We start from the raw sequence: 27,698 nt of genomic DNA, 5'->3' as shown, positions 1-27,698 counted from the left end.
GGAGATTTAGGACTGGCTGATTGACTAATATAATGAGAAGAAAGACTCCCAGGTTTCTGTCGGGGCCAGCAGCGTGGGCTTGGGGAAACAAGACAGGCAAACCCAGAGGAGGGGCAGACTTGAGGGGAAAGGGAAGTGCTGTTTAGAGCATGTCAGAGAGACCTGTTTCTAGCCACGAGGTGGAAACAGTGATTGTCTTATTAGTTTTCCTTCTGTGGAAACTCACTTTGGCAGGAGATATTTTATTAATTTTAAAACTTCTCTCTTAGGCAGATCAGCGATTTGTGTGGAATTGTCATCTTCTAAGAGAACTTTCTGCTCAGCCAGAGGTAATGTACACTTAAAAAAACCCTGTTTTTTTGCAACAGTCCAAGTTTTAATTGAATACATATTAAAAAATAAATACCCAGTCACCAGGGATTTGGGTAAACCTAATTTAATTGTTTATAACCTATAAACTTTGATCAGGTCTACCCTCTCACATCGGTCTAGGCTGGAGAAGACTAATTATTTTGCTCTGATCCTATAGAAACCTTAAGTAAAAATACATTGTTTTCTGTAAGTGGGAGAAATAGATTGGGTCTTGGTGGATGAATAATGGAGAAATGAGGGGCCAGAGCTAAGTCCCGAGGCAAGTGGAAAACTCTGCCTTTGTCTTCCTGTGGGGATGTGATTCCCTTCAGTCGTCCAGAACAGGTGCATGGATGTCACCTTCCCCTGTCCTTAGCTTGTACAGTGAAGTACAAACAAGGAGGCCCAGCTAGGAAGCATAATATATTGAATCTGAGTAAATATATTTCCCTAGAGCTTTATTTCTTGTCATTTGCTTTGATATATTTATTTATTTATTTATTTTTGGAAAAAGTAGTTTGAGCTGCAAACAATTAGCATGGGCATATCTTTTCCCTAGAGGAGTGAAGTTTTTGGAGGCAAAGACTGAAAAGGAGGGAGGCAAACATTCTACATCCTCATGTAGTTTCATTAGTGTTCCAAAATCTGGGAATATTCATGCCCAAATGATCGCAGCACATTCTTAAATTTCTTCTCATTGAAAAGACAATGTTACATTAGAGAAATTTGTTTAAAATTACAAGTTACTCATAAGCTTTCTACCTTGTTGTATTTGTATATTACCTCCTCATGTGTAAATATTTTTTCTATAGTGCTTTTTGTTTACTTTTAAGGTATATTTGTTCCTAAATGTAATGCATATCTTCATTTCAGGTCCATCGGTTTGCTATTCCAGTATTACATGGCTGTATCCTTACATAATACTACTCTAGTTTTCTAACAGTCTTTATTTGAATATTATTATAAGGCAAATTTAGAAACAGTCTCAAATATTCCATGTGTAGAGTATTTTAGAATTAGTAGGAATTGCTTTTGATAACAAAATCAAACCCATTAACATAAAACTTAAAATACTGGTTGTAAATGACGATTGTTTTTTGAAGAATGTACTCTTTAGACTGAATTCTCTCTGTTCTTGAGTTCTGGAGCTGGTGGTTTAAAAGATCGAGTAGGTATACTGTGTTTTGCCTTCATTAGATTTTGTATCAATAAACAAGATGAGTGTGAACCTAGCTATTGGAATGAGAACTTTCTGTAGCAATTAAAAAAGTTGGACTCGGGAACAAAGGTGACCAGCAATTGGAAGAGGAAAATTACAATTAGAAATCACATTTGTCATTGGAAATAGCCACAGAAAAATGAAGATAGTAGATGATACTGGGGTGGCGGAATTGGTGCAGATACAAAATGAGTGATGATTATCTAATTGTAAGTTCATTTAAAAAACTAACCTTTAGCCTAGACATCATAATAAAAAATAGGAAGCAAGTGAGTTGGCTGTTAAAGGAGAAGCACAGGATGCTGGTGAGAGCCGGTGCCAGGCCTGTGCCCTGTAGCAACGGAGGTGATCTCTCTGTCAGGCACACCCCACAGTCTGTGATTTGTTCATTATGTTAATATGATCTCCTTCAATCACGATGGTTGTTAAATGTAAGGAAAAGCAGAAAAGTAATGGAGGAAACATGATTCAAGTTGTGGGGGAATAAAACCCAAAGTCTCAGGGAATATACTCATGTTTATGCTGTTTCTTTGTTTTTGTTTTTTTCCCCCCTCCCCTTCCTGAAGCTTTCCAGGTTCTCCTAAGGATAAAATAAGAACAGATTTATTTAGGTAGTGCTTTAAGGGATTTGGGCCAATTGTGTTTTTTTTTTTTCCAAATGAAATTGAGAATGGACAATGTCAAGTGAGATTACAGAACGCTCTTTCTAGGCAATTTTAGAACATTTTATACATTTAGCTTGATCTAAAGCTTAATATTAGCTTTAATGGAGTTTCTTGACTAGAAATATAGTTATATGTTTCAGATGCACCCAGAAAGATCAGTAAGAAGAAAGACCCCAAGGCAGAAGCATGACTAGAGCAGAGTGGACAGAGAGAGGTGGTCCGGGAGGAAGCTGGGCCCAGATTGTGCGTGGCCAAACACGCTTTGTCTTTAACTGGGATGAGAGACCACTGGGATCCAAGTAGAGTGTAGGCATAAGACAGGATCGCTGTGACAGTGCTGTTAGAGAATGGCCAGAGGCCAGCAAGGGAGCAGACCAGGACTAATTAGGGGGCAGTTTCAGTCATCTGGGTCAGAGGTGACATTACCTGGGACACCGGGATGATAGCAGTGACAGTGGTGAAAAAATGGTCGGGCTCTAGATAAGTTTGGAAGGTAGAGCTAACAGGATTCTCTACAGATCGTACATAGGGCATAAAAGAGAGTTTACTATGAATCTAAATTTTTGGCCAGAGTGAATGGAAGAGTCTAGAGGTGGGAGGGAGGGTGAAGAGTATCCCGAGTTCCATTTGGACATGTGCAGCGTGAGTTTTCTGTAGATACCCAAGTAGGTTTAGATTCATACCACACTCCTATCTTGCGTACAATTTGTCAGCATTGTTTAATCTGGAAACAATACATGTAATTTCTATATATGGTATATTTTCTTAATGTGGTTAAGTTATTACTATGCACTCATGTTCTATTAATGGGAAATACTTTGATTGGATTCTCATCTCAAGGAGGAGTTGCTTCAGAGCTGGTGTGCGCTATTATGTAAGAGGTGAGATTAATTTTGTCAGCATGATTTAGTACTGGGTTGTATGTATCACTAATTAATTAATGTTTTGTTTTACAGTGACACGACTGTAACCTTCTGTATTCTATTTGTTTTCATTATCACTTTTATAGCCTCACTAAATATTTAATATTTATCTCCTGCTTCATTGTAATAATTGGGTAGGTCTTCTGTGCTTTACTCCAGCTCTGTAGTTACATTGCAAAAGTGAAGAGACACTATAGACTGCTTCTAACTGCTTTCAGAGGAACTGGTATGTTATTTGCTGGATGTCTGAAAGCACAGCTGGACTCAGTGTAGTTTTTAATAACCTAAACTCATATCAGGAAGTACTTTTTTGTTGTTGTTCTTGCTTTCGTTGCATGCATAAAACTAGACATTTGACTTTATGCCTTCAATTTTAAAGATTTACATTTTGAGCATGTATTCTCTAAGAGGCTTTGTACTAGCAAATGCTCATTTTCTTAAACCAAGCTTTTAAAATCTATGTTAAAAGTTACTGTCATTATGAAAACGAGTTTCTTTCTTTGAGACTATCAGAATGAAATCCTGAGGGCCATTAGATAAACGTAGACATTTTGGGCCAGGCAGTTATAAAGGTTAATTACAAGTCATATAGCAAAGGAAGAAAGACATTTAATGAGTGAGCTGGCCAAGATTACAGAAGCAGAGTTAGACTTAGCAGCTCCCTTGTAACTAGATTTTCTTGGATGGAGACATTTTTAATTAAGTTTTTTGAATAGGTAATGCATTGACACAGTTCAGGTACCAAAAAGTATAAAAAGATAAGCAATCAAAATATTTCTCATTTCTGACCCCATCTGCTGCATCTTACCTTACCCCACCCCCCCAGCTACTCCCCATCAGCTAATCTTTTAGTTTCTATTTATCCTTCCAGATAATGTTTATGCTATTACAGGTGTGTTTTCTTTTTTCTCTTCTTTTTGTGGACAGTGGTTGTATACTGTGTCATTTTCTTGCACCTTGGTTGTGTTTTATTTTTAAACTTAATATATCATGGAAATCTCATAAAGATCTTTCTTTCTCACACACATACATACTCACAAACACACACTCTCGATTTCTCACTCCCTCTTTCACTGTTTAAAATAACTGTATATTATTTCTTAATGGGAACTGTGGAAAGAACCAAGTACAGCCCATGCTTCTGACAGGTAATTTTAATGGGTATTGAAAAGGCATTTCATACTGATTTGACTCAGTAATTTTGTCCCTTCTGGCAATATATCAACAAAAAAGCCTGATATCTAACACCTCAAAATGTTATCTTTGAGAAATATATCAGATAGGAAGAATGTTAACAGATATTCAAAACAGTTAAAAATGTGTTGATTTCTTCCTGATAATTTGGTAATTTGAGTCAGGGACTAGCTTGAAAGTTGCCTTTGCTCAGCAAGCTTTTCTTAGTAAAAATAGGTCATGTAAACAAGGCTGTAAAGGAATATTTCAAATATTTGAAAGGACTAACCAGCATTAAGAATAAACACTAGAGCAGTGCTTTGTAAACTAGGCTCTGTGGGTATATTCATGGAGTTATAGAAATTCTAGGATCATGTACAATTTTTGTGCTTTCATTTTGATAATTAAAATCATAAGCATCTGCTGGACCACTTCCATTATTGTAACAAATAGTATTAACATAATGGCCCACATTTGCATTAAATATTGTGTTTAATAGTTTTAACTTTCAAAATAGTAGTTTTTTTCCAACTGGGATTTATGGACATACTCTCAGGGGTCCATGAGAATTTGTTTTTTCTTTAAAACATATCTCAAGTTTGAGAAACACTGTTTTAGAGGAATTACAGGATTGTGTATGTATAAATAATTGATATATTAAATAGCAACCAACTTCATCTGTTTATTAATAGGTGAATATTAATATTAATTTTCCCGTTTAAGCCTGTTTAAAATGTGTGAGCTTCTATTAGCTTTCTGATCATGTATTATGCATTTGTTTAAAATTTATTTTTGTAAGTACTTTTCCACTAATTTGAACTGACTTAATTCTTCTCTCCAAGTTAAACTGAATTAGTGAGTTTCTGATGTATTTCTTATGTCCTGAATATAGTTAATTTTAATTTTTTTGAATTCAGGAATTGATTCTGAAGGCCATGCAGCTAACTTTGTAGAAACAGAACAAATTGTGCATTACAATGGGAGCCAGGCTTCGTTTGTGCAGGCAAGTGAATGTGTCGGTCAGGCAGCCAGCCATCTGGCCTTTTCTGCTTGGATTATCATTTTCTGTCATGTTACTGAAATTCCCCTCCCCTCCCCTGCCTTTTAAAGTAATACCATTGTCTACAGTGTGGAAAAAGTTCACCCCAAACAGATATTCCATTAATCCAGCACTCACTTGTTGACATTTCTTGCCCTCGAAATAAATCCCTAACAGAGGGTAGGGTAGAGAGTGCAGAGGTTATGGAAATGGAGCCACCTTCCAGCTTAACGCTTTAGACTCTTTCAGGGCAGTGATGACAGGACAGGCCCCTGGCTGCCTGCCTTGAACTTCATTGTGAGATAAGCTCTCTTTCCTGTGGCCTCCTTGTGGAGTTGCTCATCATTTCCTGGTCCAGAGCATTTGTGGCTAAACATACTTATAAGTTCATAAACATACTTATTTGAGAGTGAATAAAGCAATTTTCCAATTTTATTGTAATGCTAAATTATATGACAGACATAACTTGTTAATTTTTACTCAGACAAATTGATTTATTTTAGAATTTAGGGGAAACACTGAACTGTGTACTACACTAGTGTCATTTATATAATATCAGGAGAAAAGCCCTTTCCAAGTGTATTCTAACAAAATACGAATTTTAGGAGCAGGTACGCCTGGACTTCTTTCATAGTTGGTAGGTTGTATTTATATTTTTTCCTTTGCAGTCATTGATATGTATATACCTCTGACAGAAAAACAAGTTTGCGTGTTGTGTATATGTTTCTTTTCACATTTCTTTCTTTTTTTTTAGACTAGAGGATCAATACCAGTTTTCTGGTCTCAAAGACCAAACCTCAAGTACAAACCACGGCCACAGATCAACAAAGTAGCAAATCATGTGTGTACCTTTTATGCTTTTCTTACTGGCTAAAAATTGAAGCTTAGTGGCATTTATAGCTTACATATAGAGCAGGTATTTATTCCTCATAAGTCAGAATGCAACATCTTTGAGGCCTTTCTCCTTGGTTCTGGCCCATAGTGAATCTCTAAACCAAAAGTTTGTATAGATGGCATGTTAGAAATGTGGAAAAACGAGCTATGATTGAATGGCATCACAAATTTAGATTTTAGGGAGCTCAGTAAGATTTGTAACTGTGATGTTTGGAGTGTTTAGTGTATTCCATTTGAGATTCTGCTCAGAATTAAAATGGTTGTTTGCAGCTCAGAGCAGAGTGACTTATAATTACTATTTGCGAAGATACTTGAAATACTTGAAAAAAAAATCTTACAGATATTCTTATAATATAATTTGGTAAAGCATATATCTCTCGTTTCCTTTCTAGATGGATGGTTTCCAAAGGCATTTTGACTCACAAATAATTATTTATGGAAAACAAGTCATAATCAATCTGGTATGTTTCTTGTTTCTTGGGGAACAACACAAAAAAATTGACATTTTTTTTGTAACATAAAATTTACCATTTTAACCACTTTTAAGTGTATAATTTAGTGGCATTAAATATTTCACAGTGTTGTACAACATCACTACTGACCATTTCCAGAATTTTTCATTAGAAACTGTATCTATTAGACAATAACTTGGTCTTATCTCTCTCACCTCAGCCCCTGGTAACTCTGTTCTACTTTCTGTATCTCTAAATTTGCCTCTTCTAGGTGCCCATATAAGTGGGATCATATAATATTTGTTCTTTTGTGTCTTGCTTATTTCACCTAGCGTAATGTTTTTAAGATCCATTCTTGTTACAGCACGTATCAAAATTTCATTCCTTTTTAAGGCTGAATATTACTCCATTGTATGTACGTAGCACACTTTATCCATTTATCCATCGATGGACATTGCATTGTTTCCATATTTTAGCTATTGTGAATAATGCTGCTGGGAACATGGGTGTGCAAATATCTGTTTGAGTCCCTGCTTTCAATTCTTTTAGGTCTGTACTTAGGAGTGGAATAGCTGGATCTTATGGTAATTCTGTGTTTAACTTTTTAAGGAACCGCCATACTGTTCTTCACAGTAGCTACAGCATTTTGCATTCCCAAACAACAGTGCACTGGAGTTCCAATTTCTCCACATCCTTGTCAACACTTGTTATTTTCTGGATTTGTTTTGGTTCGCTTTCTGATTATAGCTATCCTTACGGATAAGGATATCCTTATGGGTGTGAGGTGGTGTCTCGTTGTGGGTTTGATTTGCATTTCTCTAATGATTAATGATGTTGAGCATTTTGTTCATGTGCTTATCGACCATTTGTATATCTTCTTTGGAGAAATGTTTATTCAAGTATTTTACCCATTTTTAAACAAGTTGTTTGTTGTTTTCATTGTTGAGTTATAGTTCTTTATATATTCTGGAATGAATCCTTTACCAGATATATGCTTTGCAAGTATTTTCTCCCATTCTTTGAGTTGTCTTTTCATTCTTTTAATAATGTTTTTTTGATACATGAAGTTTTTTTCATTTTGCTGAAATCCAATTTACTATCTTTTTTTTTGTATTTCCTGTGCTCTTGTTGTCATATTCAAGAAATCATGGCCAAACTAGTATCACGAAGAGTTTCTCCTATGTTTTCTTCTAAGAGTTTTATAGTTTTATATCTTGTGTTTCGTTCTTTGATCCATTTTGAGTTAATTTTTGTATGTGGTATAAAGGAACAGGTTCAACTTCATTCTTTCACTGTGGCTATCCAGTTTCCCCATTACCATTTGTTGAAAAGACTCTCCTTTCCCCATGAAATCTTGAAATCCTTGTCAAAAACCAGTTGGACATACATGCAAGTGTCTATTTCTGGGCTCTCCACCCCATTGTTCTTTATGTCTCTTCTTATGTCGATATGACACTGTTTGGGTTATTGTGACTTTGTGTAGTTAGTTTGGAAATCATGAAGTATGAAACATCCAACATTGTTCTTTTCCAAAATTGTTTTGGCTATTTGGGGTTGCTTGAGCTTCCATATGAATTATAGGATGGGTTTTTCTATTTCTGCAAAAAAAAAAAAAGTTATTGGGATTTAAATTAATAGGGATTGCATTCAATCTGTAGATCACTTTGGGTAGTATTGTCATCTTAAAACTATTAAGCCTTTCAGTCTGTGAACACAAATGTTCTTACATTTATTTGTCATCTTTAGTTTCTTTCAGTAATGTTTTGTAGTTTTCAGTGTACAATTTTTTTCACATCCTTGATTAAATTTATTTCTGAGTATTTTGAAGCCTATTGTAAATTGAATTTTTAAAATTCTTTTTTGGATTGTTGTTAGTATATAGAAGTGCAACTGATTTTTGTATGCTGCAACATTGTTGAATTCGTTTATTGTTTTTCACAGCTTTTCATGGAATCTTGAGGATTTTCTATATATGAAATCATCTCATCTGAAGACAGAGATAATTTTACCGCTTCCTTTCCAATCTGGATACATTTTATTTTACTTATTTTTCTTGCCTGACTGCCATGCCTAGGACTTTTTGTACTATGTTGAAATGAAGTGGCTAGAGTGGCCATCTTGTCTTCTTCCTGATCTTAGAGGAAAAGCTTTCAGACTTTCATCACTGAAGTATGATGTTAGTTACAGGTTTTGCATGTGTGGCCTTTGTTATGTTGAAGAAGTTGCCTTCTATTCCTAGATCATTGAATTGAGTGCTTTTATCAAGAAACGGTATTGAATTTTGTCAAATACTTTATCTGCATTAGTTGAAATGATCATGTGTTTTTTCCCCTTTCATCTGTTAATGTCGTGTAGTACGTTAATTAATTTTTATATGTTGAGCCATTCTTGCATTCTGCGAATAAGTCCCAGTCTTGGTGTATAATATTTTTAATATGCTGGTGAATTTGGTTTGCCAATATTTTGTTGGGAATTTTTGCATCAATATTCATAAGAGATACTGATCTTTAGTTTTCTTTCTTTGTAGTGTTTTTGTCTGGTTTTGATATCAGGGTAGTCTGACCTCATAGAATGAGCTAGGAAGCCTTCCCTCTTCTTTAATTTTTTGGAAGAGTTTGAGGAAGATTGATGTTAATTCTTTATATTTTTGGTAGCAAATTTGTGAATCATCACAGTGAAGCAACCTGGTCCATGGCTTTTGTTACTGATTCAATCTCTTTATTATATATAGGTCTATTCAGATTTTCTATTTTTTCATGATTCCGTTTTGGTAGTGTGTGTTTTCTAGGAATTTGTCCATTTCATCTAGGCTATCAATTTGTTGACATACAGGTGTTCATAGCATTCTCTTATAATCCTTTTTATTTTTCCAAAATCGGTAATAATGTTCCTACTGTCATTCCTGATTTTAGTAATATGAGTCTTCCCTCATTTTTCCCTTGGTCATTAAGCTAAAAGTTTATTAGTTTTGTTGAGTTTTTTTCCAAAGGACCAACTTTGGTTTCATTTATTTTTCTCTATTGTTTTTCTGTTTCTTATTCTTGCTCTGCTTCAGTCTGTTTTTATTTCCTTCTCTTTGCTAGCTTTGAGTTTTGTTTGCTCTTCTTCTGGTTCCTTGAAGCGTAAAGTGAGATAATTGATTTAAGGTTTTATTTTTTAATTTGTGCGTTTACAGTTATAAATTTCCCTTAGTATTACTTTTGCTTTATTTCATAAGTTTTGGTATATTGCATTTTTGTTTTTATTTGCTTTAAGGTATTTTCTAATTTCTCTTGTGATTTCTTAACCCAATTGTTATTTAAGAGTGTGTTTAATTTTATGTATGAAATTTCTAGTTTTCCTTCTGTTATTGATTGTTAGTTTCATTCCATTATGATAAAAAAGATGCTTTGTATTATTTCAGTTACTTGAAATTTATTAAGACTTGTTTTGTGGCCTAACATATAATCTATCCTGGAGACTGTTCCATGAATACTTGAGAAAAATGTATATTCTGCTTTTGTTGGATAGAGTGTTCTATTGATGTCTGTTAGGGCTTTTAAGTATAATGGGCTATTGGTATTCAGATTCTCTGCTTTCTTACTAATTCTGCCTGGTTGTTCTATGCATCCATTGTTGAAAGTGAGCTATTGAAGTCTCCAGATATTAATATAGAATTATCTGTTTCTCCCTTTAATTCTTTCAGTGTTGCTTCATATATTTCAGGGGTCTGATGTTTGGTGCCTATATGTCTTGTTATAGTGTTTTGGTGAATTGAGTCTTATCACTATCACTAGACCAGCCCTGTGAGAAATGCTAAAGGAGTCCTTCAGGTTGAAATGAAAGGTTGCTACAAAGTAACTCTAGTCATATGGAGACATTAAGATTGCCAGTAAACATAAATACATAGGGAAGTCTAGTGACAATGATAATGAACTCCCTCAGCTTTTGTTTATCTAAGAATGTCTTAATTTCTCTCTCATTTTTGAAGGACAGTTTTGCCAGATATAGAATTCTTGGTTGACAGTTCCTTTCTTTCAGCATGTTATGTATATATATCATCTCGCTGCCTTCTGGCTTCTGAAGTTTCTGAAAAGAAATTGGCATATAATTCTATTGAGAATTTCCTATATGTGACAAATCTCTTTTCTCCTGCTACTTTCAATAGCTCTCTGTATTTCAGTAGTTTGATTATAGTATGTTTAGTGTGGGTTTCTTTGGGTTTATCACACTTGGAGTTTGGTGCATATCTTGGATTTGAAGATTTATGTCTTCAAATTTGGGAATTTTTTCGGTCATTTTTTTAAAAAAAATAATTTCTCTGCCCCTTTCACTCTCTCCTCTTTCTTGGACTCCTATAATGAGTATATTGTCCACTTGATGGTTTACTGGAATTCCCCTATGCTCTGTTTACTTTTCTTCATTCTTTCCTCTTTCTACTTCTCAGACTTGATTATTTCATTTGTCCTTTCTTCAAGTTTGCTGATTCTTTTTTTCTTCCTTCTCAAATGTGCTCTTGAACTCCTCTAGAGAAATTTTAATTTCTGTTTTGTACTTTTCAGCTCCAGGCTTAGTTTGGTTCCTTTGAATAATTTCTGTTTCTTTGTTGATATTATCATTTTGTTCATATACTGTGTTGTTGATTTCCTTTAGTTTTTTGTCCTTCTTTTATTTTAGCGCTGAGTGTATTTAAGACAGTTGTTTTAAAACCTTTTTCTATTAAGGCTTCTACAGGGGTGGTTTGTCAGTTTATCCTTTTCCATTGAATGCGCCTTGTTTTCTTATTTTTTTGGTGTTGAAATTTGTGATTTTTTTGTTTTTGAAATTTGGGCATTGTATGGTTCTAATGTGGTAATTCTGGAAGTCAAATTCTCCTTTCCCATGGGTTTGCCGTCTTTTATTTTGTTTTTGTTTTGATTGTTGAAGGCTGTAGTAATCCATTTGTTTTGAGACTTCTCCAAACTATATTTGCAAAGACTATTCCTTGTTGTGTGTGTTCACTGAAGTCTATTCTTTTAGCTCATGTTCAGCTAATGTTTTGACAGAGATTTCCTTGAATGCCAGGAATTGAAACAGACAAAGAAAAAGAGAGAGAGAGAGAACAGTGTCAGCTCCCAGTCTCTGCAGATTAGTTCTATGCTGCAGTGGTCCTTCACTCATCAGCTACGCTTGCTCTGAGCCTAGGGGTCAGTCTGAGGTGAAGGCTTACGGTCTTCTCAGGACTTTTCTGAGCATGCATCTTGCCTGGGTATGCATGTGGTTTTCTACAATCCTCCTTAGAGGTGACTGCTTCTGAATGTCCTAGTTTCCCAAGAATATCACCCCAGCTTCTTCTGCAGGCTTTATAAGGTCTAATTTATGTCTGTCCCCAAAATCTCTTGCCCTAGGCATCTGTTGGTTTGTAGCCCTCTTGTTGCTCTTAGAGCAGGGGTGTCCAAAGTGCGGCCCGCGGGCCAACTGCGGCCCACTATCCATTGTTAATTGGCCCGCAGCAAATTCCAAAAATATGTTTAGTTTACTTAAATAAACCAGGTGAGGCAATACGTACTTCACCTCGAGTGAGTGGCCTGGCTGTTTGTGTATTGTACTGCATATGGCCCTTGGTAAAAAACGTTGAAAAAAGTTTGGACACCCCTGTCTTAGAGCATGTCCACCACTTTTCCTGCCTGTGTTCAGTTATGCAAAACAGATAAATGAGTCAGTCCTTCAGGTCAGAACAAAACATACACAATAATTTGCAAATAAGATCTGGTCTGCTCCCTCCAGTTTGGGGACGGGAGCTAAGAGCCTGGTTGCCACTGCTTAAGACTACAACCATCATTGTACTGGAAAGGGAGGTGGGGTAAGGGCAAGTAAAAATGTCACAAAACTGCCCTATGATTTTGAATATGGCTTTGTCTTGAGTGAGTGTTTGCTTGGTTGCTGTAAACCTTTGATTGTTTTTCAGAGCTCCTACAAAGTTGGTTCAGACAGCTTCAGTATTTTTGTGAGGGAACAAGAGCTTGGAGCTCCCTCGTCCACCATTTTGCTGATGTCACTCTCTTCTTTTAAATAACCTTAAAAGAAAACCATGGTGTTTTAAATTTTTTTACAGGTTAACCAGAAGGGCTCAGAGAAGCCGCTTGAACAGGCATTTGCAACAATGGTGTCTTCCTTGGGAAGTGGAATGATCAGGTACCTTACTAGAAATCTGTTGTAGGGCTTTTTAGATTACACGTGCGTTTGCATATATACACAAGTACACACATCTCAGTAGACATATTACATTTCAGCTTCTTTGTTTAGTACTAGGTCAAAACATGAGGTAGACTTGAAACTTTCTCTAGTATAATTTCTAGGGCAGAATAACTTCTTAACAGTTGAGTTTTAGTTTGAATTTTGTAAAAGTTTAGTCCCTGGTTAAAATCCCCTCCTTGAGGCTTTGTGTCCCTGTGGCCAGTGGGTCACAAATTGCAGTTACTCGTGATTGCATGGTGTAGTCTCTGTGGTCCCAACCACCACATGAGCTGGAGCAATTTACTTTGGTTGGTGGCCTCTCCTATAAGGCACCAGGCAACAGTGGTAAAGTCTGTGTAGCCGTGTCAAAAGATAGGGGATCCTAAAATACCAACAGTTGCCCTCTTTGGAACGTACAAGGTAATGAGTCAGCCCATTTGGAATTTTCTGCAGCAGGAAACGGGCAGGAAGTGGGGCTCTCCTCTGGTAGGAGTGGTCACAGGCCACTTGGAAACCTTTCCAAAGAAATAGTACTGGGTTGTTTAGGGAGACATTTTTTAACCTATGGAAAATTTTAAACATATACAAAAATAGAATGACATCATGAATCTTTGGGGAAGAATTTGTCCGTTTTGTCTAATTCAGAAGCTGTAGCAAATTCATCAGACCCTCACTCACCGCATGCCCATTTCTGCCTTCTCACAGTAGAACCTGCCCAAAGACACTTTGGAGGACTAGCGGCGGGATCCCTAACCGGGATGTGCCCCCGTATCCTCAGAGGAACTTACTTGGAATGTACCTCAGACTGAAAAATCAGAATCGGGGGGTTTGGAGTCCAGCGTGTATATTCTGGAAGAAGTTTGTGTGCTGGCTCCTATGTAGACCCCTGGTTAAGACCCTCTGCCCCAGAGGGGTTCCGGAGGTGTGCTCGCCTCCAGAGCTGTCTTGAGTCTGTAGCAGCAGCTGGCTTTGAGAATTTAAGGTGTAAGTCAGAGGCCACAGTTATGCCCTTGGTGTTCCAGGGAACTTGGAGGGCACCTGCTGCTAAAGAGTGAACACCCAAAGCCGTTGTTACTTCCCTTCTATGAGTTCTAAAGACCACCGGACAGAGCATGTTAAAAAGTATATTTAGATTTTTTCTTTTACTTAACAAACATATGTTGTAGCAGGGATAAAAGTCTGTTGGTGAAAGTGAAATTAAATGGTAGATTTATTGTTATCTTTTAGGTATTTAGAGGATATTCACTTTTACCGTGTTCCCCCGAAAATAAGACCCAGCCGGACAATCAGCCCTAATGTGTCTTTTGGAGCAAAAATTAATGTAAGACCCGGTCTTATATTTTTGCTCCAAAAGACATTAGAGCTGATTGTCCGGCTGGGTCTTATTTTTGGGGAAACACAGTAGTTTTTAGTTTATTGATTCACTTTTTAGTTTTTTTTAAACCATTATGACTTTTTGAGTAAATTGAATAAATTAAGTTGATGGATTGGTGAATGACCAGAAAGAGAAAAGTTATACAGTTGCACTTCTGGGCAGTGGTGGGACATATTAGCAATGGAAAGTTATGCTTTTGGAAACTACTAGATGGAATAGAGATGTGCAAGGTGATGTGTCTCTAAGGGTTTCTTCCTAGAACTTTGAAAGAAGTTGGGTTCAGCGTAAATTAATGTGTTTAAAATCATTATCAAAATGTAACTATGTAACTCAGAAGATAAAAATGCGATTTTATCAGGATATATGAACTTAAGAATCCAAGTGCATTTAGGTGCTAATGAGCTACTTAAATTCTTCAAACGAATCCAGAGCTATAACTTCTGGTCAAAGCACTCCAAAAGTAACTGTCCCACTCCCACTTTTAGTGGAGCTGTCATTGAAAACACTTCCCCCGTCTCAGTCTTCCCAGCACCTAACCTCTCAGTTGGCTCACCTCTATTTTCATGGCGATTTCTCATTTTGTTTCTAATTTCTCACCTGAGATAACCACTGAGGTGGTAGCAGCCCCTGCCTTGACCTGCTTAGAAGCCCACACCCTGCTGATGACCCTTCAGTCTGTTGCAGCCAAGGGAGTCACGCGAGAGCAGACACCTCCTCTGAAGGGTGCTCTGTAGACAGCATGATATGCTTCTGGTTGGCCCCCTCCTCTGTGACTCACTTTGACCCCTGAGGAGGAAGTTGGAAAGAAGTGGATAGATGAGAATCTTCACGTGTCCACAGTGTTCAGACTCTCCACATTCATTCTTCCTCCCTGGACTTCCAGGAGTTGGTTAATGATTTTTTCCCCCTCTCACGGGGCAGCATTTCTCAGCTCGTGGTAGGACACCGTCACTGTCCGATGTGTTCTGACACAGAGTCGTGCCTCTTAAATATTAGATAACTGAAAGCAACCCGTTACACAGTCACAGAAAAGAAAATTCTCTCTATCACATGTATGTGCGATGTATAGATAGATATTGGTAAAGGGGAATTTTTTGTTAGTATGGACAGTAACTAACCAGAGTGGCGACTGTCCTGCTTCTGATCTTCTCAGAACCCCTAGCAACCCTCCTTGGACTGAATCAAGTTTGACCGTTTAAATGGAGAAAAATAATAAAATGGGACCCTGTTCTTTGTACGTGGGGGCAGAGAAGAAAGTTCATGGTAGATCATCAGTTGGAAAAGGCTGCTTTCTGTTACATACATGGTTGCTGCACCTGAGCTCACTTCGCTAGCATTTGGCTGGGCTGCTTCCGTAGTCCTACCTGAGGGCCTGTAGGAGAACCTGTGCGAGTGGAAGAGTGTGTGCGCGCATGGTTTTCCTGCCATCGAGAGTGCCCGTGAGAAGGTGGGCGTGTGTGTACAGTGGGAACACCCGGGGTGAGGGAGGCTGTGCTGTCCCAGGAAATCTGTGAGATAGAGAGGAGAATCAGTGATGATGGCAGTAGCAGTAGGAAGAAGATGAATAATCTTTGGTCAATTTTGAATATCTTTTCCTTTGGTAGATATGTTGCCTTCGACTTTCATAAGGAATGTAAAAATATGAGATGGGATCGACTAGGTATTTTATTGGATCAGGTGGCAGAAATGCAAGATGAATTAAGGTAAGCTATGTTATCTCCCTGTGGCGCTCGAAGGCAGGGGTCGTATTTAGTATGCATTATCTAGCAGACTTACAGGCACACTTCTCCAGGTCGATAGCATTTCTCTTTACTAGTATTTTTAGGTTTTTTTATTGGAAATATGAAGCTTTGTGATTTAAAACTATTTTAAAATTCTTAAAAATGGCCCATAACTAGATATTTTCATGTATTTATGATTAATAGCTTTCCCACATTTACAAATTTTTACATAATTGAAATTAGTTTACTACTGTTTTATATTCCGTTGTTTTCACTAAACATTCTCTTAAAATATTTTGTCCTTAGCCTCCCTAGTCTTTGTAGCGATCGTGTCTAATGGCTGTTCTGTGTTCTGCTGTGTCATCATGCAGCTTCAGTTCAGTGCTCTCCTTCATGTTGAGTATCTGCTTTCTTTCCTTTTCTCTTCTACCACGAAAGGTTGTGCTGCAGTGGATCACGCTGGGTACATATATTTTTACGTATGTAAATTATTTCCTAAAATCAATTTTTGAGAGTAGGATTAATGGATCAAAGGGCCTAAATATATTTATGGTGCTTCCTGTGTGTGTTTACTGTGTTATGTACTATGCTGGTTTGCAGGTCTACTGTACTTTGCATCTGTCACTCTTTATTAATTTAAAGCCAGAAGAAGGAATCTATAAACCGTTCCACCATTTTGTCCTATTAATTAATGCATATTATCTGGTGTTCATTGTACACTCTTCTAAGCATTTTATGTGCATTGTGCAGGAGCTCATCCAAACCTTAGAGCAGCCTGATGGTGGCGCTGTCAGCTCCATTTTGTAGACGAAAAACTCAAGGCTCGGAGAGATTAAGTTAATTATCTCACGTTACTCGGCTAGTCAGTTGCCTGAGGAGCTGAAGCTAGCAGACCAGTTGTTTGCATGCTCTTCACCTGCACACTGTGCATTGATGGATTTTCAGTGCATAGAACCACCTGAGAAGATGGTTAGAAATGAAGGGAACACACAGATGGCCACCAGGGCCGAGCCCAGTGCAGACAGCTGCTTGGTGGTTAAGGGGAGAAAGGGAAACTGATCTTTCAAATACTACCCTATCACACCTTATAAACTTTGTACTATTTGCATATAGTACCCATTTTAAGAAAAGATTTTGAAATATTTTTAATGCACAGTATCCAACCCTTACTTCGGAGATTTGTACTCAATTTATCTCAAGGCCAAGCACTTTCATTTTTAATGAACAACTGAGAGAATTCTGACATGGACAGTACAGCAACCATGCTTCGAGAAGTCCTGATATATGGGGCATAGGTGGAATAATTATGTTGAAGGAAAGCATCTCCTGGCCTTAGGGAAACGTGGTTGATGTCCATAGCAACCTTTGTAATACTCCCAGCTCTGCTTCTTCACCTCTCGGGTGGAACGATCTCTGCTGCCACAGTTGGTTTTTGGATGGGGGGCTCTTGCGTCTGTCATTGAAACTTCTTTTTGGTCTGTGGTCATCAGATACACCTGGACCATGCATTTCCTGTCTGATCTGTGAATTTACCGGTTTTATAATGTCACTGATGGGAGACCTGTGTTATAAGTGGTACGTCCTGAGTAGAGTTAACTGACTTTGGTATGAGAGTGTTTATACAAATATGTTTTAGTTATTTTCTAGTGGACGCTTCTGGCAACGTGGTGACAAGCCAGGAGGGCGTGTTCCGGAGCAACTGCATGGACTGTCTGGACAGGACCAACGTGATCCAGAGTCTGCTCGCGCGGCGCTCGCTGCAGGCCCAGCTGCAGGTGGTCTTCTCTGTCTTTTAGTAAAGAATAGAGCCAAAAATGAAAGAAACTTCATCTTTAAAAACCAGTCACAACAACAAAAAACCCCGCACACTGCCCCCAGCGTAACCCAGCTCTTCCTGTTTTTGTGTTTTGCCATCCACGGGTCTGCACGTGGTCCGTACACGTCTGCACAATTGTTAGTCTTGCCGTTTTCCTCTAGCATTATGCATCCTTGTAGTTTTTAAGTGTTGCATTGTTGTACTATAATAAGCCATTTAGGTTGCTACAGTTTTTGACTTATAAATAACACTGTAGAGGATATATTGGTATATATTATTAACTTGAATTATTTCCTTCAGGTTAATTCCTAGAAGTTCATTTAGTGGGTTAAAGAGAATATATGTATTATTTTCCAAGAGCGTCATGACAGTTTACACTGACACCAGCCAGCAATAAGTGAATCCATCTAATTGAACTCTTGCCAGCATTAGATACTTTTATTTAAAACTTTTTTTTTCTATTTTGATAGTACAGTGTAGTACCTCAAGGTTGTTTTCATTTGCGTCTCTTTTATTATTGGCAAAGGATATTAACTCCCAGGTAAAAAGCTTCTAACACAGCTTTCCTTTACCAGTAAGATTGTGCTGTTGATAAAAATAGACATATATTTTTTCTTCTGCTTATATTTGGAATTAAGGCTATGTAGAGCCCAAATTTCCATATCACGTTGGCATTTGTTATGAGGGGCAAACAAAATGCATCCCCAGTGGTTCCCCTAAATAATTAGTAAGCATCCAGCTTTTTTCATAACAGTTTTGGGGTCCCCGGGGAGGGATTATGGACGTAGAAATACCTCCTTTAGGATGCATTGTCCTTGAACCGTAACGTGGCACTGGAGCATTGTCTAGTTCATGTGGGACTGTGTCCTCCTCAGCCTGTTGGATTGACGTCAGCATACTTTTCAACAGCAACAATACTAGGATGGTTGTTTCCAAGGTGATTAACAAAAACCTGCTTAGCTTCTATAATCTAGACTGAACTGTTGTACATGCTAAGCACAGTATTCTAAAGCCTAACCAATTTCAGAGAGTCTTTGGGCAGGAGCCGCTCTAGCGTCAGTGCCAGCTAGTGTGGGACTCCAATTATGCCTGTCCCCTTCCAGTGAGGGCAGAGTTTCTCCCCAGCTGAGGCCATTGAGGGTGGGAATGCCCGCTCTGAGGTAGAGCGAGAGCGTGAGGTCGTCTGAGGTGAGGTGGTTCTGAGACGTTGAGGGTTCATGACAGAGGCCAAGGCAGGGGTTCCTGATCTGGTCAGTGAACCCAAAGGGGAGTCCGTGGGACGGGGACGGTGCCCAGGAAACCTCTGAGGTTATGTGCGAGGCGCTGTGCGGATGTGCCGTGTGGGGAGATAGAGAGGTAGCAGTCATCGATTCTCAGAGGGTCCCTGGGGTGGGCGTCAGTTTGGGGGTGGGGAAGGCTGGGGCTGTGACTTGTGAGGATGGTAGAGTAAAGGCAGCAGGAGCCTGGGGGATGGCAGGGAAGGAGGAAGCACTGCTGGAATCCTTCCCGAGCAAAAGCGCCCTTTGCCCCCCTTCCCCCCCGCCCCTCTCCCTGAGAGCAAACAGTCCTGCTGCTGTTCCTGGGGTGCTGGGGCTCAAGGGACAGGGGGCGCTGTGGAGGGGAAGGAGCCCTCAGATGGGCTTTGCAGCCTGGCTGGGGTGGGAGAGGGCTGGTCGGCTGGGAGGGAGCCCTGTGCACGAGGAACGCGTCTCCGTCTCCCGCCTGCAGCCAGGAACCACATAGTACGATTTGGGGACTGTCTGCTTCTCCTAAATCGTGTGTGCTGAAATGTTCTGTGCATAAACATGGGAGTGGTTCTTATTTCAGAGACTGGGAGTTTTGCATGTGGGGCAGAAGATTGAAGAACAAGATGAATTTGAGAAGATTTACAAAAATGGTAGGTAAATCAATAGAGGCAAAGTTACTCAAATTTTGAAATAAATTAATATTTTGGAATCACTCTCGTTGTCGTTTTAATCATTCTTAGCTGGTTTTCACTTTTTTCCACAGCCTGGGCTGACAACGCAAATGCTTGTGCCAAACAGTATGCAGGAACTGGTGCCTTGAAGACTGACTTTACCAGGCAAGCCCTGCTTTTAAAATAGCATTCTAGTTCAGCATTTGGGGTCACTGGGGCAGCTTTCAGACACCCGTGCCTGGGCCTCACTGCAGACGGGTCACGGCAGGGCACCGGGAAGGTTCTCAGCCTGACGGGGCAGGTGCAGCGAGTTGAGAAGCTGTGCTCTGACTCACCCCGGCAGGTTCAGCAGGTCTTGGGCAGGGCCTGAGGTGCTGCACCTCTAAAAAGCGCCCACCTGATTCTGACGCTGCTCTACTGCTCCTGGGGACACGCTGGGTGGTGAGAGGTCAGGGCATTCTGCACTTGTCACAAAAGCCGAGTTATATGTGGATTCCCTGGGAGCAAATAAGGTTTCTTAGGCTTTTGCTGTTTCATACCATGTAACCTGGACTGTGTGTTTCTCTCCTTATTTCTTGTCTTTGCAACTGGAACTGAGTGGTTTCCCTCTTTGTGCCTGCTTTGGTAGATAAAATTGTAGAAAGAAACTACTTATTTCTTGGACCTGCTAGTGGTTTCTTTGTGAGGTGTCTCCTTTATATTTTCAGGGTTGACTTTAAAAATCTTTGTAACTCCCTTTTCTCCCTGCTACGTTCTTATTGGCCACTTACTCTCACACTATAAAACTGAGGATTTAATATGCAAATCTGTAATTCAGGACTTAACCTTTTTTAACCAGAACCGGGAAGAGAACTCAGTTGGGACTTATAAAGGATGGTTGGAACTCACTAATACGGTATTACAAGAACAACTTTTCTGACGGATTTAGACAAGTGAGTTTGTATTTGATGCCAATTTTTGGTTATTGGGTGGGTGTACCTTTGCACTATTTCTTAGTAATGTAATCACCGGTGATTTGGGAGTTAATCGTTTTCTTCTTTCTGTTCTAGGATTCCATAGACTTATTTCTTGGGAACTATTCAGTGGATGAATTAGAATCTCACAGTCCTTTAAGTGTTCCAAGGGATTTGAAATTCCTGGCTGTAAGAAACCTTTATGTTTTCCATATTGTTAAGAAAGTATTGTGTCAGAAGGTGCAGATGGTGCCAGCTGCCCTTGATTTAAAACGTTATATGTTGTTCTGGTTGGAATATAAATACTTGAATTTCCTCAAGGAGAAGATCTGAGAGAGGAGTAAAATAACTTTGGAGCATTTGTTTTCTTTCACACATCCTTCTAATAGGAGAATACAAAAGCAGAGGGAGCATGGAAGGGTTCTCATTTCAGGAAGACTCCCCTCCCCTCACGTTCAGGGGCTGTTGGAGGCACACTTGTACCTGGAAGGCCAGGTACAGGCAGCCCTGGGAGACACTGCCGGCGTGGTTCCAGACCCCTGCAGTGAAGCATCAAATCAAGGGAGTGACAGGAGCTGTTTGGTTTCTCAGTGCCTAGAAAAGTTTACACTGTAGACTCCTGCGTGTGCAATAGCATTATGTTTCAAAAGATGATGTGCACACCTTAATTCAAAAATGCTTTATTTCTGAAAAATGCTGACCATCACCTGAGCCTGTTAGGAAAATGGCAGGGATAGACTTGTGTGACACAGGGTTGCCACACACCTTTAGTTTGAGCGCAGCAGGGTGGAGCGCAGCCAGCACACTGTGGCCCAACACCGCTCTCCTTTTCTGACTCTTCTGTTCACCAGACTTTGCAGGAGCCTCTCCGGGGCCCCAGGCCAGTGGGCAGAGTGGCCTGCAGTGGAAGCAGGGCCTGGCGCCCTGAGTCTCACCTGGGTGACCTCGCCCCACCTGGCTCCCCTTGGCTTCGAACAAAGTCCTGCTCTTCAGATCTTAGGACTCAGCCGATTTTAGATTTGGGCAATTGTGATTGAACTCCTAAATAATGATGTTTTGTCAAAAAAAGATACTTTGTATATTGGACTGCAGAAGAGTTTTATTCTTTTCAAGCACAGCACGCACTGACTTTGCAGCCACCGGCTAGGCTAGCGTTCTGAACTGATGTTTCTCTTCCATTCTCTCTTGCAGTTGCCTATCATCATGGTGGTTGCCTTCTCAATGTGCATTATCTGTCTGCTTATGGCCGGTAAGTCCGCTCGTATATCCCATTCTTATATTCATTTTCTAGAATGTTCAACTTCCTTGTACAGCATTTTCAGTGTTTGAGTCTACTCAACCGTTGATGTTTCCCATTTAAACTTAGTGAGCAAATGAGATTAGACCTTAGATGTGACCAGAAGAAAAATACATGCTCAGTAGCTTGAGAAATGTTTTGTTTTAGTTTTTTACTTAAGATTTAAAAATTGTTTTTCTCTTATTACCAAAGTAATGCATAGTAATTATAAAAAATACAGGTAGGCAAAAAAGAAAATATTATTTATAATTCTGCCTTCCAGAGATAAGAGAACTACCCATATTAACATGTTGGTGTTTTTATAAGTGTGTGTGATTTTTTTCAAAAGTGAGATATTTACATTTTTTTTGTAATCTTTTTTTTTCACTGAGCTATATAAACATTTTCCATGTTCTTTATTTCTAAGGACGGCAAAGCATTCCATTTATGGATGTATAACTTATTTAACCAACCACCTATTATTGGACAAATAAATGTTAATAGATTAATATATTACTTATTAAATTTTAATAGATTGAGAGCAAAGTTGCCTAAGAACTGAGCTAACAAGGTCTTCACTGGGTTTCTTTTTTTCTCTCACTATCTTCCTGTGTTATTCATTTAATGAGCACTAAGGTTAAAGTGTCTTCATTAAGTCATATTCTGTGCTCTGGGAATTGGGGTCTGTGAGGGGTCCAGCCTCAGGTTCTGGAAGAAGGGACACCCTCCCCTCTTCACCCTCGGTCCTGGGTTCCTTGGGCTGACATTGCTCAGCCTGTCTGAATCCCACCCAGCCCGCGGGCACCATTCAGAGGCTCCCTCACTGTTCCTTGTTCTCCCACACAGACGTCGTCTCCCCTTTCTGATTTCCAGGGCAGTCAGTCCCTGCTCCTCTCTTACAGCACTGTCCTCTTTTCACCTCACACGTGCCTGGGAATTTCCTTGTCAGAGGGGCTGTACCTCTTGCTGTCGCTGACATACCCAGTGTGTTTCTCTCGGTGTGGTAGTGACATGCACCCTCCCTTGTGTTTCTCAGGGAGTCATCGACTTTCCGAGGGCAGAGACGTGTCTCACTCTCTGCTTTGTCTCCCGTGTCTGGGATGTAGTGTGTCCTCAGCAAGTTTACTGAGTTAAGGACTCTCGTTCCCACCCCACCGCCGCACTGACACTGCTGGCTGCTTGCGGGCAGCTCACACCTGCTCATCCCTGTACCTCCTGGAAGGAGCCGTCCTTCTGTCACTCTAGAGCACACATAGCAAACTTTTTCTGTAAACAGCCGGATGATAAATATTTTAGACTTTGCAAACTGCATATGGTTTCTGTTGCACGTTGTTGGTTTCTTTTTTACAACTCTTGAAAAATCTCAAATCCTTAGTTCACAGTGCAAAAACAGACTGAGGGTTCGAGGGCACAGGGGTCGCTGTGTGGCATGACTGGTCCTGGATGAGGTTTGGGGGCAGGAAGGCAGAGGCCGGGACTGGCCAGCTTGGGCTTCCAATGACCTCTCAGAGGACCGTGCCTGTTCTCTCTAAATTCCCTGCTTTGTTTCTTCAAAACGCGGGCCAGTGGCCGTTCCACTGTTGGTTTTGGTATTTTGATCTGCTTTGTGTATTCTGGCCATATACTCACATCTGCCTGCAGAACCTCTGGGGAGGCAGGAAAGCCAAGACTGTGTGCTGGGCCTGAACAGATGCACAGTTCCTTTGGGCATGTCCTCGGCTGGGCTTGTGAGGAGCTGCTTGTCTCCTTTGCCCAAGAGGAATTGTAAGACACAGAGGTGTGAAATTAGCAATTGTGTTTTTGAGTAAAAAAGAGATAGGCTGTGGATGGTAACTTCTCGTGTCAGTTAATTATTATGAAATAATGAGCTTTATGATGTTTAAATTTGATAATACCCGATTTCTAGCACCTCCTTTGGTTTTTAAGGGAATGGGAAATCTGCGGTGTGTCCTCTGACAGCTCGTTAGGACAGAGCCTACACCTCCGTTTTCTCTGCTGGCGAGCTCTCTTGCTGGCTGTGGGCCTCTGCACATTTCCCTGTCTACAGATGAGGCCAGTGCTCTTGCAGGAAAGACATGACAAGATGTTCTGCTAGTCAAGGAGCAGAACAGAAATTGATCTTTGCTCACTGGCCTGCAGCCAACCGCAGGGTTGAGAAAATACACATCAGGAGAGTTGTGTTACATACGTTAATAAAAGTACGTTAGCGAGTTTATACTCTGGGCTTTAATGCATAACTTTTCTGAAGCCTGTATATTTTGTAAGATTATTTTTTGTGGAGGTATTTTGATAGTAGCTAATATCCATCATAGATAGGAGTATAAATTAAACTGCTGGTAATAGTTTCTTATAGTATTAAAGTGTATAATCTCTAAGTAATAATTATTATTTATGTGACAACGTGAAATGGTTTAGTCAGGTGCTTCTCCGAGTGTGGCCCCTGGACTAGCAGCGTCAACACCACCTGGGAACTTGTTGCAGATTCTCAGGCGTCAGGAACTCTGGGGTGGGGTCTGTGGAGGATTCTCATGCTCGCCAGAGTTGGAGAACTGCTGGTTTAAAACTTACATGAGAGGTTCTTGGGTTTTTCCTGTAGATGTGTTAGTCACCTTGATGTCATGATGTGCTAAACGGCCAAGAGTGATCCGGTATCAGTATAATGACTTTTCTTTATCAACTCTTTGTTTTTGTTTTTTTAAATCAACAGGTGACACTTGGACAGAAACACTGGCCTATGTGCTCTTCTGGGGAGTCGCAAGCATTGGAACATTTTTAATTATTCTTTACAATGGCAAAGATTTTGTCGATGCTCCCAGATTAGTCCAGAAAGAAAAGATAGACTGAATTTGTGTCTGTGGAAAGCGGCTTGGCTTGGAAGATTCCATCATGCAGAACTGGAATCTTTACTGACCCGCTTTCCACATCAGCCGGAGGTCCTTCTGAAGCCTTTATCCAAAAGCACATCTTGTGCTCTGTGTGGGGGTGACTTCACACTGATCTGGTGTTACTGCCGTAATGATCTCTTTACCGTTGGGATGGTCGTATTTATAAATTGAAGCTATTCTATAATTAAAACATAACCTGAATTCAGCTCACAGAATGGAGGGAATCTACTCATTGTCAGTTTAGTCATCTGCTGCAGAATAAGTAATATATATTTTAAAAAATCGAGCTTCTTTCATTATTTAAAACAGTAAAATTATTTTTCTAGCTCAGTTTCATTGTCGTTATGGAAGCAGTCACTGTTAGCAAGCATACTTTTCACACGGCTTTGAACTTTTCTTAAAAGTTTAATAATAAGCTAACTCTGCTGTGTTTATAATGTAAGCCTTCTACACACATCTAGTAGTTTGACAGAGCAGCCTGGGACGTCATGGGGCGGGGGTGGGAGGAGAGGGGAATGGGGTCTGGTGTTCCTTTGAAGTTTCAGTTGGGCTGCCGGATGAGTTCAGTCAGCCGGAACTGCTACCGTCAGAGCAGCAGTGTAAGTGTGATGAAAAAGTTCAGACATACTTTATCTTTTTTAAAAGTTGTAAATGAAATCAAAGAATGTAAAGTCTATCTCTTATGCTAATGGTCCAAAGCCGCCTCTGTTTTAAGCATTGCCCGCGTGCAAAATACCCTTAGTTGGTCAGCTCCTTCCTCCTGGGCATTTCGGTTTCTTTGGGGGTCATTCCTCGAGATAGGCAGGCCTCTGCGAGGCTCTTGTGCTGGATTCGACAGTGCACTTGGAGCCAGAAGCTGCTCACACATGCATGGCACTGTTGAGATGTTTGTCACTCTGTAAAGGTTTTTGTTAGCTATCAATAAGTGTCTAAAATTTAGTGCTTCCAGGAGTTATAGTTCTCCAAATCAAGGACCAACGTAAACTTTAATTTATGTGTAAAAACAAACATGAAAAATATGCTTTAGAAGCTGTGCATAGGTCTAAGTCAGACTGTATATTCAAGTTGTAATTATGAGGATTAAATATTAGAAAAGTATGTAAGGTAGTATAATTACCACTATCTTAAAACAGTTCAATTAAATACTGCTACAATATTTGTGTTGTGCTTGAAAATATGTACAGTTTTCTCAGTAATACCTTATGTTTTCCTTAAATATCTCTAAAAGCGCCTTTATTTCCGCATTACTTTTTTTTCAACATTATCTTTTATAAACATTAATAAGAATTGTTGCTTTTAGAAACTCTAAAGAAAATAATAGCTGGAAAACCCTCTGTAGCTTAAAATCAGTCATGAAAACTCACAATAGGGTAAGTAGTTGGATTACCTATTCTTAACATGTAAATCAGCCTAATTTGTTCCAAAGATAACTATTGAAACAGTCAGGCCCACTGTAGCATAGCGCTCAAGTGCTGCTGGGCATTTCGTGTAAGAACTTCATTTGAGCAACTACATCAGAGACCAAATCTGGACTGCTAACCGGCTGCTTTGCAGCGAGTGGACGGACGTAGGTGTGGGGAGTCGTAAGGTGTCGGTACTTCAGGGCCCTGCAGTGATTTTCTCTCTAAATTCATGTACTGTATATCTGTAAGTGAAAATAAACTATCACATTCTTTTCTAACCACTGTTGGCGTCATTCCTGTACTTCGTCTTGAAAGGAATGTTCATTTTTATTTTAGAATTTTAAATATACAAAACAATGCACGGTCATTATATTATAGAAAAAATAGACAATATAAGGAAACAAGAAAATTAATAGCTTCTGAAATCCTACTTTCCAGTTATGATCACTTCAGAAGTTGTGTTTATCCTAATTATTAGTTATAGATAAAACCAGGGAAATACTGAGTAAACTATAATGTCCATATAAAGATACCCCCTGTTTCCCCCACGTCCAGATTGTAATTTGTTTTTCAAAATGATACAGGTCTCACTGAAAAGTGGGACAGTATTACTAGTTAGAGAGTGTTCTCAGGCCGCTGGGAGGTGTCAGTGAGCCTGAGGGAAGTGCTGAAGTGAACACCTTGGCACTAGGAGACCCTGACCAGGGAGTGAGATGGCACTCCTTGGATGGCATCTGGGATAGGCATCCCCCTCAGGAACTGAGCACACCTGCCGTGCACTGCGTCCTGCTCGTCCCTGGTATCGGCCCGGGTGTCGGTCCTCTGCACGTGGCCACCCGCTGCTTCCTTCCCTGCACAGGGCTGACCAGTAGCTGTCAGCACACCTGCCCCGGGACCTCCCTTCCCTCCAATACACTCAGGTGTTCCGTCCCCTTCTTTCCACTGGGGGAGGAAAGATAAACTACCATGCTTCCCCCAAAATAAGACAACTGGACAATCAGCTCTAATGCGTCTTTTGGAGCAAAGACCAGGTCTTATATTATAAATATTAATATAATATATAATATCGGGTATAATATAATATTGGGTGTAGTAATAATATAATACAATATAATACTGGGTCTTATGTTAATTTTTGTTCCAAAAGATGCATTAGAGCTGATTGTCCGACTAGGTCTTATTTTTGGGGAAACGGTGTGCTTCTGACTTCCTGATTATGCTTCAGTATGCGTGAGATTTAGTAAGTGTCTTACTAAGTCATCTGTTTATGCTCTGAGTCTTTTATTTGTAGTCACAATGAAAAAGCTTTGTCCCATTCAGGATTCAGTGAGCAGGGGTGGGAGTGGGAGAGAGGGTTAGTGGTGGGGATAATCCCGAGTCATCTCACGCAAATCATCAGTCCTGATGGAATCAGATTTACTTTCTGTGTCAGGACGGGTT

At 39.7% G+C, this 27,698-nt stretch overlaps 1 protein-coding gene across 1 annotated transcript in view; it reads left to right on the top strand.

Moving 5' to 3' along the window:
- The window catches only part of SACM1L (SAC1 like phosphatidylinositide phosphatase), a 51,890-nt gene extending 25,354 nt beyond the window's left edge, over positions 1-26,536 (top strand). The window contains exons 6-20 of the mRNA XM_019724057.3: positions 270-329; positions 1,225-1,258; positions 3,015-3,116; positions 5,249-5,334; positions 6,125-6,211; positions 6,657-6,725; positions 12,790-12,869; positions 15,891-15,989; positions 17,644-17,782; positions 19,651-19,720; positions 19,834-19,906; positions 20,580-20,673; positions 20,791-20,883; positions 21,886-21,943; positions 24,678-26,536. Coding sequence (XP_019579616.1) covers positions 270-329; positions 1,225-1,258; positions 3,015-3,116; positions 5,249-5,334; positions 6,125-6,211; positions 6,657-6,725; positions 12,790-12,869; positions 15,891-15,989; positions 17,644-17,782; positions 19,651-19,720; positions 19,834-19,906; positions 20,580-20,673; positions 20,791-20,883; positions 21,886-21,943; positions 24,678-24,814 — 1,281 coding nt within the window. The 3' untranslated portion in view covers positions 24,815-26,536. The remainder of the gene's footprint in view (positions 1-269; positions 330-1,224; positions 1,259-3,014; positions 3,117-5,248; positions 5,335-6,124; positions 6,212-6,656; positions 6,726-12,789; positions 12,870-15,890; positions 15,990-17,643; positions 17,783-19,650; positions 19,721-19,833; positions 19,907-20,579; positions 20,674-20,790; positions 20,884-21,885; positions 21,944-24,677) is intronic.
- Positions 26,537-27,698: the final 1,162 nt, after the last annotated feature.

This window comes from Rhinolophus sinicus, chromosome 5 (genome assembly GCF_057876585.1).
Source record: "Rhinolophus sinicus isolate RSI-liver-muscle chromosome 5, RSI-T2T, whole genome shotgun sequence".
NCBI lineage: Eukaryota > Metazoa > Chordata > Mammalia > Chiroptera > Rhinolophidae > Rhinolophus > Rhinolophus sinicus.
This window is presented reverse-complemented; position numbering and strand designations above follow the sequence as displayed.